The sequence below is a fragment of the Urocitellus parryii genome, chromosome 2 (genome assembly GCF_045843805.1).
Source record: "Urocitellus parryii isolate mUroPar1 chromosome 2, mUroPar1.hap1, whole genome shotgun sequence".
Taxonomy (NCBI): Eukaryota; Metazoa; Chordata; class Mammalia; order Rodentia; family Sciuridae; genus Urocitellus; species Urocitellus parryii.
In genome coordinates, this window is record NC_135532.1 from 99,002,839 (window position 1) to 99,021,671 (window position 18,833).

Genomic DNA, 18,833 nt, shown 5'->3' on the forward strand with positions numbered 1-18,833 from the left:
GCTGGAATAGCAGCAATATACAAAAATAAAATGGTCTGAGCAGTGGATACAGGATGTAGAGGGAAATGGACGTGTTCTGGAGCTGGTAAAATTGCCTGGGCTTTGTATTTGATTGGACAAAGTAGATGAGATAGATAGATTTAAGGAAAGATGCCATTCAGGATTTAAACTTAAGCAACTGGAAAGTGGTGCTCTATAATGAAAATTTGGATAAGGACAATGAATTTGTGTGAGCAGTATACTTAGTAGGGAAGTTGGTGGAGGCAATTGATTTGGCTTGTTGAATTTGAGAGAAAGGCTGGATTTTTTGTGAAAATGTCTAATAATCAATGCCACAGAAAGCCTAGAGTTCAAGGTTAAAATCTGGGTTAGCTATGGTAGTTCTTCCTTACATGAAGCTGATGTTTGAAAACTTCTGAGAATCTTAGAGATTATAATGAAAAAGCATAGAATATATAGGACAGTGACTTGTACCAATCTTAGGATACTTATTACTTAAAGTAAAAATGATATTGGAATGGAGCTTAAAAAAAAATTGTAGCATTGAGAAAGCTACCAGATAGTTTTTGGTAAGGAAGAAGGAAGCCAAAGAAGGCACGGATCTTTTCAAGAGGAATAGTCAAGCAGAAAAACTAGGAGAGTTAGGATTGAAAACCAGTTAGTATGTTGTTAAAGAAGCGCAATTGGATGTAATGTTGGAGGTGGAAGTCAAGTTGGAGAAGACTAATGCAGGAAAGTGGTTAGAGGTTGGCCTGTGAACTGAAGCTTTGCTGCTTTGTACCTTGTTCATCTTCATGGAATGATAATCACATATATGTTAATTCACCCAGTAAATGCCTTCAACACATCCTTTTGAAAAGCATGTGTGCTTGTTCATATTGCATGGATATGTGTATATGATCAAAAAATGCAACTTAGCGTGGTAAAAATGGCATGTGCAAAATTTTGTATAATGCATTTGATTATATATGTGTGTTTATATAAATATATACACATACACACATATTTTTTTTTCCTTTGTCAGGAGATTTTGAATCAGGTGGAATCATTAAAGTTAGAAAATCGTCAACTTTCTGAAATGGTGATGAAGTTGGAATTGGGTTTACATGAGGTAAAAAATAGAAGTTTTTCTTTTTTTTAAAGCCTTTAAAAATCACTTTGTAAATGTTGATGGTATAAAGAATAAGTTAAGATTAAACTAGTGGATGCTCCTTCAGAAATTTTTTAAAATAAGATGAAAACAGTGATGGAAGTGAACAAAATGTGACTTTCCACTCCAGCAGTAGGAAGGCATATTTTATAACAAGTATGTGATGATAAACATGTACAGCCTGTGTTCTTAGTAGGAAGTAAGTATATAAAGGACTTGGCATAGTACCTGGCATTGAGTAAATATACAATAAATGCTAAATGATGATTTTATTATTTATTATTTATTATGTTCACAATATCTTTTCATTACAAAGTATATCATCTTTCAAGCAATTTAGTTTTAATTACTTTCTATAAGACATAATTCACTTAATCAAATGTTTTAGAATCTTTTATGCTTAAAATATTTTAGTAGGTGCTGTGAAGAATACAGGGATGACTATAATAGGAGTCTTTAAGACATCAGAAGAATTTGGTAGGGAGTATAAAAAATGCATAAAATCTTCTGTGAAACCCCAGAGCACACCATTAGCAATAGTGAGTTATGAACAGTATGATGCTCTTTTAACTATATTGTTACAAATTCCTGTACTTTTCAAAATGATACCTCTGTTCTGATCCATCTTTTCTTTGATGTAGGTCAGATATCCACAGATTGTGGAAATACAAAAAAAAAAAAAAAAGAATTTTTACAGAGTATCAGGCTTCCACAGTGCTCCCCATTTGCTCCCAAGTATTGCTAATTTCACAATCAGGAGGCTAAGATGGAAAAAAGTGAAAAAAGCTAGAAGAATACTTTATTTCAACTAGAAAAATGGGGGATTATTTTTTATGGTCTTTCATATGGTAAAATTCTCTAAGCATCAGGAAGTCACAAAGGATTTTAAAACATAAAAATGTAAAATTTTGGGGTTGGGAACAGCTCAGTGGTAAAAGGCCTGCTTCATTATGTGTGAGGCCCTGGGTTCAATCCCTAGTGCCACCAAAAAAATAAAATAAAATTTTTAGATGACAAAAAGATTCCATAAAAAGGCTAGTAGAAAAAAATCTGTAAATAGATGAAAGGTTAAGATAAAACATTAATATATAAGAATTTCCTACAAGGGTAATAAGAAAAAGATAATTAAATAGAAAAATTGGCAAATTGATATAAACAGATAATTCATGGAAACAATATAAATATCAAGTGAACAAGGAGAACTTTTCAACCTACCTAATAAGAATTAAAAAAATATTCCTTTGGTAATTGGCTTTATGGTGATTTTTAAAAACTGTTAGCAAATATATAGGGAAATAGGCTTTCTTGTGCACTGTTAATGAAAAAGAGAATTGATACGGCCGTTCAGAAGGACAATTTAGCAATCGCTGGCAAGCTTATAAGTATTCATAGTCTCTAAACTTCTGGGTCATGTGCATTTCTGATTTTCATAGTCATTGCTGAATTGCTTTTCAGTGTGTTACCAATTTGTATCCCCAAAGAACCCATCCTATAGGAGCACATGTGCAAAATGGTCATGTCAGTGTTGTGTGCAATATCCAGAATTTCAAAATCTACCAGAAGTATTTATTTAAATGATTAGTTTGTGGCTGTCTATACTATAAAATATTATGCTGTCATTTAAGATAGCAGATGAAAACATTCATTTAAATATTGTTTCCTTCTCAAATCTCTAATACTGTAATGAAAAGTTTGTGGGTTTTTTTGCTTTTGTTTTTTTTAAAGAACTCACACATAAGGATGGGAGAAATAGAAGAGACAATAGCTAAACGTTTTGTCAGGTGGCTGGCTGAGTGGATGGGTAGTTCATGATGTTGGATGCCCTGATAAAGTCAATACTAAGGTAGTCATAAAGAAATCCAGGAATGAATCTGATTTACACTACAGAATCCTCAAAAGACTCAGACATTGGCAGTATTTGATTGAGAGTACCTTATCTTATACAGTCATAAGGTATAAGTATACCTTACAAAGGATAAGGTTATACTTACACCTTACTTTCAAATTTAAGAGTTGAGAACACTAATAAGAACTCGAGTCAGACTATGACCAGAGATTCTGTTCAGCTGAATTTTTCCTGATGCCTCCACTTAACTGGTCATACTTGTTTTTTCTTTGTAGTTAGGTGCGTGCTTGCTACTCTGTTTTTATATTACCTTTCACATTCATTTATCTATATTTGTTTTTAATAAAGTAATAACTGAGAAATTTATGAAAGGTGCCAGGAAAAGACAAGTTTTATCTTTTTTTTTTTAAAGTATGCTTAATGATATCTGACATCAAACTCTGGGTGTTAAAATCCTGTCAGCAGTTTAAGCTTTGTTTAGTTTTGAAGTTACACAGTATAAACATGTTATAAATGCCCTTAGAAATAATTGTTACAAAGTCCCCTTTTGTATTTCAACTTGTAAGAAGGCAGAATTAATTTTACAGATGAATGTTTGGGCTAAAAACATCTAATAAATTATCTCATTATCATTATTATCTTTTGAAACCCAGGGGCACATTTACCACTGAGCTATATGAGTTATATTCTTAGTCCTTTTTATTTTTATATTTTTAAAGTTTTGAGAGCATCTTGTTAAGTTGCTGAGACCGGCCTTAAACTTTTGATCCTGCCTCAGTCTCCCAAGTGGCTGCGATTACAGGCATGCACCTCCATTCTCAGTTCTAATTATCCTTAAAAAATAGCAGCTAGTAAAATATTTCCATGTTTTTAAAAATTGGCAGTAGTTTGCAGTTTAGCTTCTCTGTCCTGCAAATATTCTTCTCTAAGATTTTATCCTGCATGAAAAACTTGTTGAAAGATCTCGTAGCTCATTGTCACTGGAACAGAGGTAGTTACAGATATATCTTAAAGTTTATGTTTCTGTTAGGTAATTTCAGAAAATCTTTTATAGAAAAGACCAAGGTGTAGGGCCAGGGTTATGGCTCAGTGGTAGAGCACTTACCTAGCATGTATGAGCTACTGGGTTCGATCCCCAGCACCATATAAAAATAAAAACAAATAAATACAGGTATTGTGTCCATCTACAACTCAAAAACTATTTAAAAAATAAAGAACAAGGTATAATCATCATTAGTAATGATTTTCTTCAAAGATCACTATAATTTTGCAAAATGCTAATTAAAATGTTGTTCTTAGAAAAAAAGTGGTTCTGTATTACCAAGAAACATATAGAAGTGAAGAGAGAGAAAACTTATGATCAAGTGCTACTATGATCCCACCATTCTCACATCCTGCCTTGTCCTGTCCAAGAGTACAAACCTAGATGCTAGTTAAGTAAAGATATGTAGGATGTGAGAATATTTGCTCAAAATTTGTCCTTGTAGAATTCTTAGTACCTTATATTTAAATTTCTTTCCTTGAACTAGGTCTGTAGATTTTCTTCCCTAGGTGTAATGGGGCTGTGCAGACTTTTCCCTCTTGCAGAACAAGATGGCTGCTGTTATTTACTTTTTTCATCACTGTTTTTGGCTCTCACAGCTTTCCTGCATTCTGTTTCCATCCTTTCCCCAGCTCCTCTGATATTCCTGTCACATGAGGAATCCCATTGTACTCTTTCTTTCCACTCCCATTTACTCTAAGAAACAGAATGCTTTTTTCTCATTAGTCTTAACTAAAGACAAACCTTTAATTTTTCTGAAGAAATCCACAACTTAACTAGTTACAACAACAAAAAATTTTATTTTTCAGCCAGCAGTGACATAGGTCACAAATATTCTTGTACAAATTAAGTGACTTTAGTATTCTTTTTTATTAGGCAAAAGAGATTTCACTAACAGACCTTCAGGAGAATTATATTGAGGCATTAAATAAATTAGTGTCTGAAAATCAACAACTACAGAAAGATTTGATGGATACCAAATCTCAACTGGAGATCGCTACTCAGATATGCCAAAAAAAAGACAATATCTTTAAGCCGACACTCTGCAGAACGACTGAGTTCAGGAATACAGAGTTTAAGTAAAGTTCCTTAAAAGATTATTTTAAATGTGTATCATGGAAATATAATTCTCATTTCTTTGAGAATTTATGACTTAGAGAAATTAAATCAAAGGGCTCTGTGTTTAATTCTAAAGTACAGCATGCACAAGCAAAGCCACAGTCAGGTTAAAAAATGGAGGGGAAGTTGTATGGCACTTTCATGAGAGCTTTAGTTTTCTGCTCTCTGGAAAGTCTTCAGGTTTACTCCCTTGAGCCTTTTCATGCTACCTCCAGCCTCCTCACTCCACCTGTCCTGAAAGAAGCAGAACTTGGCATTTTATAAAAACTTCCTGTTTTTTGGGCTGGGGATGTGGCTCAAGCTGTAGCGCGCTCGCCTAGCATGCGTGCGGCCCGGGTTCGATCCTCAGCACCACATACAAACAAAGATGTTGTGTCCGCCGAGAACTAAGAAAAAATAAAAATAAAATGTTAAAAAAAAAAAAAAAAAAAAACAAAAAACTTCCTGTTTTTGATCAATTAATTTTAGGCTGTTACCATAAGGAATAAGCATTCAAGGACAAGCTGCCTGGCTTCAGCTCGTACAATATGGCTTATGTGTTTCCCTAACAAAAGCCTTTGTTGACACCCTCACCCCATCCTACTTCCCCTATCCTAGCGGGAACCACTCTAGGATACTCTACAGCTTGTTTGTCTTCCTGGCCCTTGTATAAAAAGTAGGTGAGGGCCATGGCCTGGAGTTAGGGGTTGGGTATTTGGGCTCTGAATGAGTAAAAAGGCACCTTGTCTGAATAGGCTGCTCCTTTGGTAAACTATAGAGCCTTACTGATTGGCTTCTTTGTTTATGTCTAAGTGAACTTCCTGCAGCATTTCTGTTGGAAAAATAAGAGTTGGAACAGTTTTTCATTTGTTTTGTTTTCTAATCTGCTCTCCAGGCCAGCCCTTGGCCAGCACAGACCTGATGGAATAAAGACTGAGCACTACAAAACAGGTTTCCACCCTGTGAGAGGAAAAGCATCGGATGGTGTGGACCCCATGCCCAGGGTCCTCACCCCTTTGAGTCCTCAAGTCAGCCCCTGCAGCTCTGCAGTTTCTTTGCCTTCTTACTTTCTGTGTCAGACTAACTGTTCAGTGCTAGATGCGAATAATGCCAATTTTTCTGACACTACATCTGACAGTCTGAATGACCAAGAAGAATTTATATCTTCGGTATGGAAACTTTCTGATCTTACTAGCTCATTAGTTTATTTAGTTTGATTTCAGTTTTATTTTAAAGGTGAAGAGGGTGATTGTTTTTCTTACGGATTCTCTATCATAACTACCCTTTTCTATGTTCATGTATTTCTTAGAGTTTTGCTTGTGAAGACATTCAGCGAGGATTACTTTTCAGAATATATCCTAGTTCTGAAATATGAATTATAGGTATTCATTCATTTTTAACCCAAATTAGAAACTCCCTTCCTGTCTTTTTCAGAGAGGGCCAGTTCTGTACTGGAATGGTTGTTTCTAGAAGCGTCTGTGAGCATCCCCACAATCCTGCAGCACAGGCAGTGAAGAAAGGAAGAGGAGCTGTAGGAAAGGGGTGGGTGGGCAGCGGTGGAGGAAGGTTGTGTATCTCAAGTGTGCAGAGGGTGGTTTGGGCACTGTGCAAGGGCCCTGGTGGCAGAGGCTGCCTTTGATCTGTCCCCTTATTCCCTCCCCTGCTGTGCAGATTGCACAGAAGCCTGTGCCTTGGGTTCTTCTTTCCCCACCACCTTATGATTGTATACATGTAAAAGTTGAGTTTTTTGACTTTGCAGGGTTGCAATAAATCTGGGGAAAGGTTTTCTTTTAGTGTTAAAATAAGTCCACATTTCCCTTATGTGTAATCATGAAATCCAAAAAGCCCTAAGTTTGGCAGCAAAACTTGATACCAAAGACTTCCCTGACTTAAATGGGATCTGTGTAGACTGTTTATTCTATATTAGTGTGAGTATCCATGCATTTCGTTTTAGAAATATCAATCTATTTAGTCGTGGGACATAACCTTAGACTGTGGCAGGTATCCATCAAAGATGGTGTGTTTGCCTTCTCTCTACACTCTGTTGTGGCATTTCCACAGTCATCTGTGGGCATGCACAGTGGTGAGAAGTTGGAGTCATTGACTTCACGTTCCCAGCTGAGGTCGCACAAGGCAGCACTCGGCCTTCCTGCCTCAGTGCTCTGGCAAAGATGGCCAGTGGGTGGCAGTGGGGGGGTGGGGCAGCACAGCATAGTCCTGGAAGCCAGCTACACAGGTCTGAGTCCCAGTTCCACCAGTGTGTGTGTGGGGGCAACTTGGGAGAGTCATTTAATACCTCCAAGCCTTGTTTCTCTTTCATAAGTAGAGACTATATAGAATCTACCAGGCTGAGTGGTTTCTAGAGTTTAGGATCGTGATCTCTGTGAGGGGTGTATGTTTTTTATTCCAGGGGCAGTGGTTCTGTGTTCACTAATCCAGTGTTCAGGGTGATTTCATAGAACATAACTACTGCAAATGAGGGTGGACTGCATATGGCATATTTCCTGTATTACCTTTCTAAAATCTGAACTCTGAAATATTGCTAGAATCATGAGCTTCATATAAAGGACTGTGGAGTAGAATTTTAGGGGTGGGGTAAAATATTGATTTCAACTGGCAGATTTTTGTTACTTTAAAATGAAAATAGCATTCAGAATTTTAAAGTGAGTTCGAAATAGTAGACATTAACTATATTCTCTTCTGGGGAATAGAAGGATATATAAGTCGAAATTGATTTATTCTTCAGACCAGTGGCCAGTAATTTATTCTATTTATTTCATATTTTACACTGATACAGCTTGAGCTAGAAGGGAGGGATCTGTGTTAATTTTTGTAAAACTTACCAATTTTTACTTTTAGTGCTTTTGTCATTAGAATGAAAACAAATATCTTTTCAGGGGAAATTACTTTTTAATATTGTTAGAAAATATCATGAATCGTGCATTTTAGGAATGTAAGTTGCCATGTACTCATACATATCACAATTTGTCCTTTCCTAGTGTTCCATACCTGTGTCTCCCCTGGGTTCCATAGCTACCAGGTTTTTGGAAGAGGAGGAACTGAGGTCTCATCATATTCTGGAACGCCTAGATGCCCACATTGAAGAGTTGAAAAGAGAGAGTGAAAAGACAGTGAGACAGTTCACAACCCTAATGTAGCCACTTATAAGATCACAAACTTGGAAATAAAAGTAAACATCAAAGAGTTACTGTCATCTGAAGGAGCAGTTTAAAAACATGAACATTATCAAGATGATGCTTACTAAAGCAGTGGTAAAGAAACCTGAAAAATTGGTGCTTCTCTTAGACACTTTTACTGCACTGGTTTGTTTGAAGAACTTTCAGCAATAACTGTGAGAATAAATCACTTTGCAGACTTTCTCTCATATGAATATTTATTATCATAAAGTGACTTTTTTCTTGCTAACTTCAATGTGAATAGCTGTGCACTAATTAAAATAAAGATTTCATGATACATTTTGAAAATAAAGTAGCTCGAGGAACTTCCCTTAAGGGGAGTGTGTGGTAGAAGCATGGTTATTATTTGAATATGAGGTGTCCCCAAAACTCAGTAGACAGTATAGCAGTAGGTGAAATGCTTAGATTATGAGAACTATAATCAGTGGGCTGATCTAGCTGATGGAACAGTAATTCGGAAGAAAATAAGACTAGTCTTTTGTGTTCTACAGCATCAGAAAATACACACACACACACACACACACACACACACACAATAATTGGAAGGACTACTGTATTGGATGGTATGTATTGGCAGGTGGGACATGACTGGAAGAAGAAGGTCATAGGGGAATGTGTATTTGGGGTTTATATTTGTCCCTGGCACCTACGCTGTGACTGTTCTTTCTGCCTCCTGGCTGTCATCACCTTACATCATGATGTGCAGTCTCACCTTAGGCCCAGGGCAATGGAGTTGGCTGACCATGGACTGAACTCTGAAACCATGAGCCAAAATAAACTTTTCTTCCTCTAAATTATTCTTGCCAGGTATTTTGGTCACAGGGAGAAAAAGCTCACTAATACACAGTGGTTACAGAGTCACTGAATCTGGATCAATAGATCACTTTGCCATGTGTATACTGAGTCTGGCTGGAAAAGTGTGAAGGGAGAATAGCAAAGACCTTGGCAGGGAACCAAGCTTCTTGCTCCACCCTGAAACAGAAGAGAGGTCGGGGCAGGGGCTGCCTCTGCTGAGTGGAGCTCCCTGGGACAACCAGTGGGAACATTCAGCATCTACAGGCTGAGGAAAGGTTCAGGTGAGAGGCAGAGGCCTGGATGTCAACACAGGAGCATCTGAAACCTTGAGGGTTGATAGGAACCACCAAGGAGGGCACAGAGAGAGAAGAGCAGGTTCGGGGGAGGGCCCCCTAAAAGGCCAACAGTTGAGGATCATAGGAACTTCCATCCAGCACAGGAACTTACAGTCAGGGATGAGGAGAAGGGAAAGTGTGGTGTCCTTGCCAGCTTAAGGGCATAGCTCCTGCCATTCTCCCCTCTCCAGTGCATCTTTCCCATCAGACTGCAATCCTGGTATGTTTCCTCCCTTTAAAAGCAAAACTAAAAACCTCCATTACATGTGCTACTCTGAAGATTTGCTCCTCTTCTTGCAGACTGTCTCAGTGACTGTCCAGTTCTTCTCCATTCTCCTCAACCCTCTCCAACTCATGCCCATGCCAACCATGAAGCTACCTTCTTACCCTTCAGTCACTGGTGACCTAATGAGTGTGAGCATCATTCCACACCATGGCCTCTGCTGGCTTCTATACCACCTGGTGCTCTGACCCCTTTCCCTCCCTGGCCACTCCCAACTAGCTCTACTTCCCTGCCTTTTCCTTTTCTAGCCTGAATGTCAGAGGACCCCCTAGGGCTTTGATAGGGGTTTTCTCACTCACCATACTCTTCTCTAGATTTTCCACTTTATTCTAAGTTCTTAATACCATCTATAGGCCAGTGACCCCAACATTGATGACTAATCTTGGTCTCTCCTCAGAGCTGCCCTCATAGCTACCCACTTAAGAAATATCTTCTCTTGGATGTCTCACAAGCACCATATATTTACATCTTGCCCAAAGAGCTCTGGACTCTCTTTGCTAAAATTCTACCTGAGGACATAGCCTCAAGTTTTCCAGTTCCTACAAGTTATCCATAATTCCTTCCTTACCAACATCTCTAAATCCAATTTATTGGGAGCGCCTGTTGACTCTGTCTCCAAATATATCTCAGATCCCACCATTTCCCTCCTCCACTGTCATGACCCTGACCCCAACTACTCCCTGCTCTTGCCTAGATTCTGGCAGAAGCCTCCTAACTGGTGTTGCTCTAACACCTGACCCCAGTAATTCATTCTTCCCAGAGCCCCTAGTGCTATCCTTTAGGAATATAAATGAAACATTGGTCCTGCTACAGCACTCCCTGGAAACCCAAGGCTTCTTTGGACTCAGAATTTATTCAAATTATGGTGTACAGGGCCTCAATAAACCAGACCCCCTTACATCACACCCTGCATCCCCTCCAATGTGCTCCCCTACACCGGCCTCCTGTTTCTTCAGACAGCAAGCCTAATATGTTCAGGTCTTTCACCTGCTCTTTACCTGGAAGTTTTTTCTCTCTCCACACCCCTGACCAGCATTTCTTCCTCAGGCCTGTGAGCTAACGTCTCCTCTTGAGCAAACCTTCCCCAACTGCTGCTCCCCAAACCTACTTCTATTCTTTAGCTAGCTGCCCTGTTATTTTCTCCACAGTACTCTGAGTTTTCTGAAATGCATTTGTGACTTAAACTCCTTGAGGGTAGGGTCTTTTCCTGCGTGGTTCCTGGTGTGATCCTCTTCACCCGCACGAGCCCAGCACTCGGGAGGCAGGTGAGTGTTCCTCCTCAGGTGCTCCTCAGCTTCCTTCATGCTGTTGACAGGCGGTCCTTTGGACTGCCTCTCCCCACACCCTGTCACTTCACCCTCCAAACACCCTCCAAACACCCTGTTCACTTGGCTCCTTTTTCTTGCTTGGCAAAGCTTTCCCACATCCCCTGGTCAGAGGCCGGGCGAGTTTCTCCACCTTGCTCTCATGACCTGTGCATGCTCCTCTCAAAGCACTAGCCGTACTGTACTGTCCTCATCCATTTCTGTCTCTCACGGGGTTGCTCAGTTTCAACAGACATTAGGCAAATGGTGCATGAAAACTACTACCATTCTGGGCCTCATTGTACTTACCTGTAAAATGGGAATAATAGCTGATGGGGTTGAGGGTTTACTGAAAATATATTTCTGAAAGGGCTTGGCAGACTGTACCTGTGTGGATTGGTCTGAGGGAATTTCTAATTTTCAGATTGTCCCAAGCATCAGCTTAAAATCTGTAGGGTATAATCTCTACTTCTCCAATTTTCACACCCAGTTCTTAACTAGGAAGAGCAACGGCAGATTCCGCAGTCACCAAAAATACTTAAAACATGAGGCATTATATGTTTCCTTATGTTTATACTGTGTTTTTAAAAAGTTGTTAATTGATGATCAAAATTTGTCAGAATACTTTATTGTAATTGAATCTCTCAATTTCATTTTTCAAAAAGATTTGCCAAATATTAAAATGTTTCAAAATTAAGTTTGAGTTAGTTTCTTAACACATTTTACAAACTCAGCGTCCGGGTACTCAAATGAGATGAAGAGGTTAGGGTCCTGGAGTCTGTTTTTCGGTGTTTACAGACAAGGTTTTGTTGAGAGCCTCCTCCTCTCTAGATTCCCAAGGAATTCTTGCCTGGGTTCTTAGGCAGATTCTGGCTGAAGAGGACGAAGTGGAGTTCCTGTTGTGAGCTGGACACAACCTTGCCATGGAGCCTCCTTTGGTCACAGGTCTAGGAAGCAGTGGGCGTCACTGTTCCACGTGACAAGGATGTTGGAGTGGCTATGAAGGGTCCCAGAGCCCTGGCTCTATCTGAGCCGACAGGCAGAGGGTGAACTCCACAGGCAGATGTCTCCCGGTTCCTAATCCTAGCTCTGCCACCTAACTGGCCTTGTGAGCTTGGGCAAGCTTATTAATCTTTCTTTAGCTTTCTCATCTGTAAAATGGGAGTGATAAAAATCATTCCTACCTCCCTGGGTTTTGTGAAGATTAACTTAGTTAATATTTGAAAGGCACTTAGCGTGCTGCCTGACATGGAGGGTCTATGAAAGTGTTGCTGAGTGGGGGGGAAAAAAAAAAACTTCCCTCCTCATAGTCATGCAAAACACCCTTGAATCCAGTACCTAGAAGTACTGGAGAGTACCATGAGACCCGCTGAAGTGCAAAGGGACAAAGATTAGAAAGGGGAGTTAGTTAGCCAGGCATGGTGGCACACACCTGTAATCCCAGTGGCTGGGGAGGCTGCTGAGGTAGGAGGGTTGTGAATTCAAAGCCAGTCTCAGCAAAAGCAAGGCACTAAGCAACTCAGTGAGACTCTGTCTCTAAATAAAATACAAAATAGGACTGGGGATGTGGCTCAGTGGTTGAGTGCCCCTGAGTTCAATCCCCTGCCCCAAAAAGGGAATTTTTTGGGTAGCTCCAGAAACAAGTTTGAAATAACACACAGACATGCATCAAGAAGAACAGGAAGTACAATCAGGGCACAGGGGAAATGACACTGTCAATACAATCCAGTTAACTAGTCTCATTCCTAGATGTAGGCAGCAAAGTCATCTCTGACCTTCTTAGGGCAAAAGCAGAGGAGACATTATTATTAAAGGTCTTCTGGTGTCCACAAGACTGAAACAGACCATGGGGTCAAAAGAAGCACAGATTTCCTTGGGGTGTGTAAATGTGTGGCTAAGTGTATGAGCATCAGGGAGGCCCTGCAAAACCGATGATAAAAGAATCTAGATGGTTTTCCTACAAGGTGGGCTGAATGTGATGCAGACGGACCCTTTCTAAGAAGGTCCTAAACGTGGGTAACTAAAGTTCTCATTTCTTGGCTTGATCAAAGGGAAAATTGAGAGGAATGATGGAAGGCAGTCCTTTAAAGCAACCCTTTGTAAAATCTCCTTCTCCAAGGGCAATTTTGATAATTCAAACAATTTACACATTTTTTTTCCCTTGTGGAAACCTAGAATGTGGGAATTTATGTTGCCCATTAGAACCAGATTCAGTGATTTGATAATTATCCAATCAGAAAGTAGGTTTATAGTTCCATGAAAACACCTAATCAAGGCGATGATTGAATGTCAGAAGGTCCAGAAACTCCCTAAATTTTAAATGAAAAAAAATAGATAAATGTGCATGTGTACATTTTTCTGGGGGCAGAGGTCATAGTTTTCATTAGATTCTTGAAGGTATATATGAGGTATAAAGAGATTATTAAGAACTACAATTTAGGGAGGGACTGGAGTTCTCCCAGAATGGCTTGGTTCCCAGAGGAAGACATAAAATTGAAATCCAACTCTCCTTGCTGGGGTTGAATTTTGAAGTGTAGTTGAAAAATCATTCAGAATCCAAACTTTTCACCAATGAAAAGACAACCTGACTGAAAAATGGGCAAAGAATCTGAATAGACACTTCTTAAAAGCTATACAAAGGGCTAATAAAGCACGTGAAAAGATGGCCCATCTCATTAGTTATCAGGAAAATGCAGACTAAAACCACAATGAATTGGAGTAGATAAGGGGGAAAAAAGAGAAGGGAGTGGGGTGGGAAAAGGAAAGACAGTAGATTGAATCAGACATAAGTTTTCTATGTGCATATATGAATACATGACCCGTGAAACTCATCAACATGTTTCAACAGCAAGTATAGGATCCTAATTAGAATAAGTTATACTCCATGAATGTATAATACGTCAAAATACACTCTACTGTCATGTATATCTAAAAAGAGCAAATTTTTAAAAAACCCACAATCATATACCACCACACACCCACTGTAACGAAAATGGGCAATAACAAGTGTTGAGGAGGATGTGAAGAAGTTGGACCACTCATATGTTGCTGAAGGGAATATAAACTAGTACAGTGACTTTAGAAAACAGATGGGCAGTTCTACCCAAGCAAAATGAAAATACATGTTCCCACGAAAAGTTGCTCACAAATGTTCATAGCAGCATTATTCATAATAGCTTCCCAGTGGAAGCAACCTACGGGTCCATAACTGGTGTGGTAGATCCACATAAGGGAATGTTATTTGGGGATAAAGTACTGATGCATCAATACAGATGAACCTTGAAAACACCATGCTAAGTGAAAGAAGCCAGTCACAGAAAATCACATTCTATGATTCCGTTTATATGAAATACCCAGAGCAGGCAAATCCACAAGGACAGAAAGTAGACTGGTAGTTGTTAGGGGCTGATGGTGGCAGAGGTTGGAGAAGAATGGGGGCTGAGAAGGGAGGACTGACTAACGGGTATGTGGTTTATTTTTGAAGTTATGAGAATGTTCTGAAATTGATTGAGGTGATGGTTGCCCAGCTCCAAATACAACACAACTAGAACCCATGGAATTCTATACTTTTGATAGTGAATTTTATGGCATGTGAATGATATCTTTAAAATATATATATATATATATATATATATATATATATATATATATATATATATATATATATTTTTTAGTTGTAGGTGGACACACAATATTTTTATTTCATTTTTACGTGGTGCTAAGGATCGAACCCAGTGCCTCACACATGCTAGGTGAGCACTCTACCACTGAGCCACAACCCCAGCCCAATGATAATATATCTGGTAAATCTCCCCTCCCAAATACCTCTGATGCATGGCAACACCTAAGAAACATTAATTTTATATTCAGAAGGCTCCATAGCACCCATTCTAGGAGTTGTGGTGGTACTGCTTTGTGAGCGAGGGGTTGGTCCAGCTCCATGTGAGTGGCTGCGGGGGGTCTGGGGGTGGTTTTGCGCAGGAGATAAAGTGGCTCAGAGGGCTTTGCCAGGAGTGCTCTGCAGTGGGCATGCAGTCCTAGGATTGCTGAGACTGAGGTAGAAATTTCCGGGATCCCTTGGAAAGTGATCAACTACAAAGGCCATAATCACCTGTCAGGAAGTTTCTTGTCTGCACAGGTAGGACACTAAGCTCAGTGGTTAGAGAAGGACTGTTGGCGCTTTAGAGAGGGTTACATACCAATGATATGGGAATGCAGAGTCCTCTTCCTCAGTTTGCTTAGTAAGTCCCTCAAGATCTAAGCATGAATAAAAAAGTTAGAGAAAGAAAAGCCAGGTACGGTACCCAAACCTGCTTCCTTTCTTCACTGTGGAAAACAGGTCAGCTAAGATGCCCTTCAACACTAGTCTGCCCAGTCATTTTGTGGAACAGTCACTCCTTTGAAAGGAATTCAGTGAGATGGGCCAATTACCACTTTCCAGGACTGTCCTGATTCCCATGGCCCTGGCTTTGGAAAACAATGGGGGGTGGATCTTTTGAATTTTCCTTGCCCCTGACATACAGGAGAAACCAAAACAACCTACCATCCTTGAATCTTTCTGTAATATAGGATTTTTATTTCAGGTTCCCAGCCTAAAATGAAATACCATATATGAGGCACTTAGTGTTATGTAACTATGAGTCACTATTGAGCTTAGCCCTTGTTCCCATCAGGTGCCTGGACTTCAAACATTGCAGGTCTTCATGCAACTCAGGGGAGCAGCAGCTGGAGCAGGAGAACCCCAGCTTCCCCCTGGGATGATGCCCCCTCCTGGTGACGGGCCCCTCAGTACAGCATGGACCCCAGTAGCAGCTAGTTCATGAGCAAAGGATGGGAAAGGTTCTAGACTGCTGACATTTTTTTAAATATTTATTTTTGTAGTTGTAGTTGGACACAATAACTTTATTTATTTATATGTGGTGCTGAGAATCCAACACAGGGACTTGAACATGCAAGGCGAGCGCTCTACCACTGAGCCATAACCCCCAGCCCCAACTGCTGACATTTTTAATCCACTACCACCTGCATGAGCTGTGACTTGTACACTCAGGAATCACCTGATTTTGATTCTTTTTTTTTCTCCAAATAGGTTTAACATGAACATATTACTTTATACCACCAACTTCAGTATTTTCCTAGGCTAAGTCATTCCTTAAGTTCACATTGCTTAAATGTTTTCTAGAGATCTGAAATGTTTCAAGTATTAACAAGTGCTCTTATTAATGTGCCAAAGCAGAACGGGAAACGCTGCCCATCACATCTCCCAGGGCTGCTTCAGCCCCTGGATGGAACCGGGGGAGTCCTCTCTTCCTCTCACTGACCAGGATCCCTCCCTGGCCTCCCCTGTTGCTTCCCCAGTAGACTGAGGCCTGGTGGCCTTAGATACTTAGAGGCTGTTAACATTCCATGTCAGGAATGCCTCTGGAAGAGTGTGGAAGCCGAAGGATTCACAGAATAATGACTGAGGACAAAATAAAACACATAGTATTAAAGGGAAAACCAATTATGTTGACATTCAGCTATCAAAACCCAAGGAAAACAAATTTTGATAGAGTATTATGTGTGCTTCTTTATTAACTCATTAAATAACAAGGCTGAGAAACATTTCTATCACTACCATGCTTTTGAAGCAGTGATGCATAAAAACAATATTTTGAGATGTCTACATCAATTCTGACGAGCTATGAAAATATCTACGATTTCTGTTGGAATAGAGCCACAGGTACTGCTAGTACTACTGCAAATCAGGGCCTGTATCCATAATGGAAGAAAAGCTAAATTTCAGTTAAAGGGAATATGAGGATGTCAGTTTTTTTCTATGTTCATGGACTTTCTTAGACTAAACTGTGTTCTTAGACTCCGGACTGCCGGTTAAGAATTCATACCTGCCTGATGCAGTAGCACACACCTGTAATCCCAGATCTCTCAGCACAGGAGGCTGGGGCAGGAGGATGGCAAGTTCAAAGCCAGCCTCAGCAACTTAGCAAAGCCCTAAGCAATTCAGTGAGACCGTATACCTAAATAAAATATAAAAAAAAAGGGATGGGATGTGGCTCAATGGTTAAGTGCACCTAGAATCAAACCCCAGTACCCAAAACAAACAAACAAACAAACGAATTCATACCTGATCACTCGTTCTCTGGGAACTCTCAGTTTTTTAGAGAGAGCAGTACTTGTATTTAATACAAACTGTGAATCTGTTAAGAACATGGTCTTTAAATGGGTAAAGATAATAAATCAACTTGCCCAAACAAGAGAATCTTCTTTTTTGAAAATTCATGGCAGCTTTGAGTATTTTGGAGAATTATTGTTCAGCATCTGACAGATCTTAGCATTCTACCTGGGTTATAGGTGACCCTGAGGTCTTGGAAACCCTGGACATCTGGGGCACCAGGCCAAGATTGGGATCATGAGAGCTCCTCTCCTGAGTCTCCCCAAAGGAAAGTCAGGCAGCTCACAGACGTTGTAGGTCACAAGACCAATGAATGACATCTTGAACTGGCTGCAAGTGACCAAGGAGAAGCTAGACCACAGGGACATCTCTTTTGATGGAGCTGTCTATTGTGGACAAAGGGCCTGTGGCAGTATTGGAGGAGCTGGTGCTCTTTGGACCCCAACTCTAGTGTAGCCCCTGAGGTGGGGAGACATGGGGAAGGGTCAGTAGGAGGAGGCCAGGCAAACTTGGTGGGTGTAACTTTAGGTGACAGCCCCAAATCTATCCTCATAAAATGAGCCACGAGTTTTTGAATCTTTATGCAGTCTCAGTATTTGGGATGCTTGGTCTAAAATTAAATACTACACACAGTCTAAAAGAATTATTTAACAATGTACCAGATAATTCTGTCTGCCACTGGCATCCTCTGTCACCTCTCACCCCAAGCCACCTACACACTGGTTAGAGGGTACTCATTCCAACAAGAATCAGAGGTTCTCCAAATTAGTGTTTCTCATTACTTTTTCACTCTGGGGCTAAAAATGTTTGATTGGATTTCATATTTCTCCATAGTATTACTAAAAATTTCAACTATAAGTTTGTTAATGAAAGAAGAGGAATTTCAGTCTTTATATGCAACCCGTACTATTGTGATTTCTGTTGTAAAGAAAACTAACACCATTTTTCAAATCTCATCAATGTGGCTATGAAGAATTTATAGACATTGTCACTACATATTGGATCAAGAACTGTATATACTCATTTCAAACATAAATCCTAACATAAAAAGTTAAGACCATTCAAGAAGGCTGAGGATATTTTTATTAAAAGTTTTTTTTTTTTTTTTTTTTGCAAATAGTGTATTAGAAGTTTCATATAAATTTAGTATCTTGGGCTAGGGATGTGGCTCAAGCCACATGCACGGCATGCATGGGGCGCTGGGTTTGATCTTTAGCACCACATAAAAAAAATGAAATAAAGACGTGTGTCCACCAAAAACTAAAAAATAAATATTAAAAAAATTCTCTCTCTCTCTAAAAAAAAATTTAGTATCTTTCATGATACCTGCATTTGATTTTGCCTCATAATTACATGTTGATAAGAAACTGTAATGAATTTTTCTTCTATGATCTTAGTCCATTTTCTGTTGATATAACAGAATACCAGACACTAGGGGATTTATAAAGGAATGAAGTTTATGTAGCACACAGTTCTGGAGGCTGGAAGTCCAAGATTGGATGACTGTACTGGGCAAGGGTCTTAGGCTACCTACCATCATAACATGTTAGAAAAGCAAAAGTGGGTGTGAGTGTGCGTGGGAGGACAGAAAAAATAAAGAATCCAGTGCCG

General features: G+C 39.6%; 1 protein-coding gene across 5 annotated transcripts in view; it reads left to right on the plus strand.

Annotated features, from left to right (window-relative positions):
* Positions 1–10,059, plus strand: part of Cep63 (centrosomal protein 63) — a 57,004-nt gene extending 46,945 nt beyond the window's left edge. For 3 of the 5 annotated variants that reach the window (XM_026383829.2, XM_026383828.2, XM_026383827.2), the window contains exons 13-16: positions 1,025–1,111; positions 4,915–5,117; positions 6,032–6,305; positions 8,136–10,047. In XM_026383829.2, the coding sequence (XP_026239614.2) occupies positions 1,025–1,111; positions 4,915–5,117; positions 6,032–6,305; positions 8,136–8,294 (723 nt within the window). In that variant the 3' untranslated portion in view covers positions 8,295–10,047. Of the gene's footprint in view, positions 1–1,024; positions 1,112–4,914; positions 5,118–6,031; positions 6,306–8,135 lie in introns of those variants that run through there. The other 2 variants (XM_077795274.1, XM_026383831.2) reach the window with 2 other exon arrangements.
* The last annotated feature ends 8,774 nt before the right edge of the window (positions 10,060–18,833 follow it).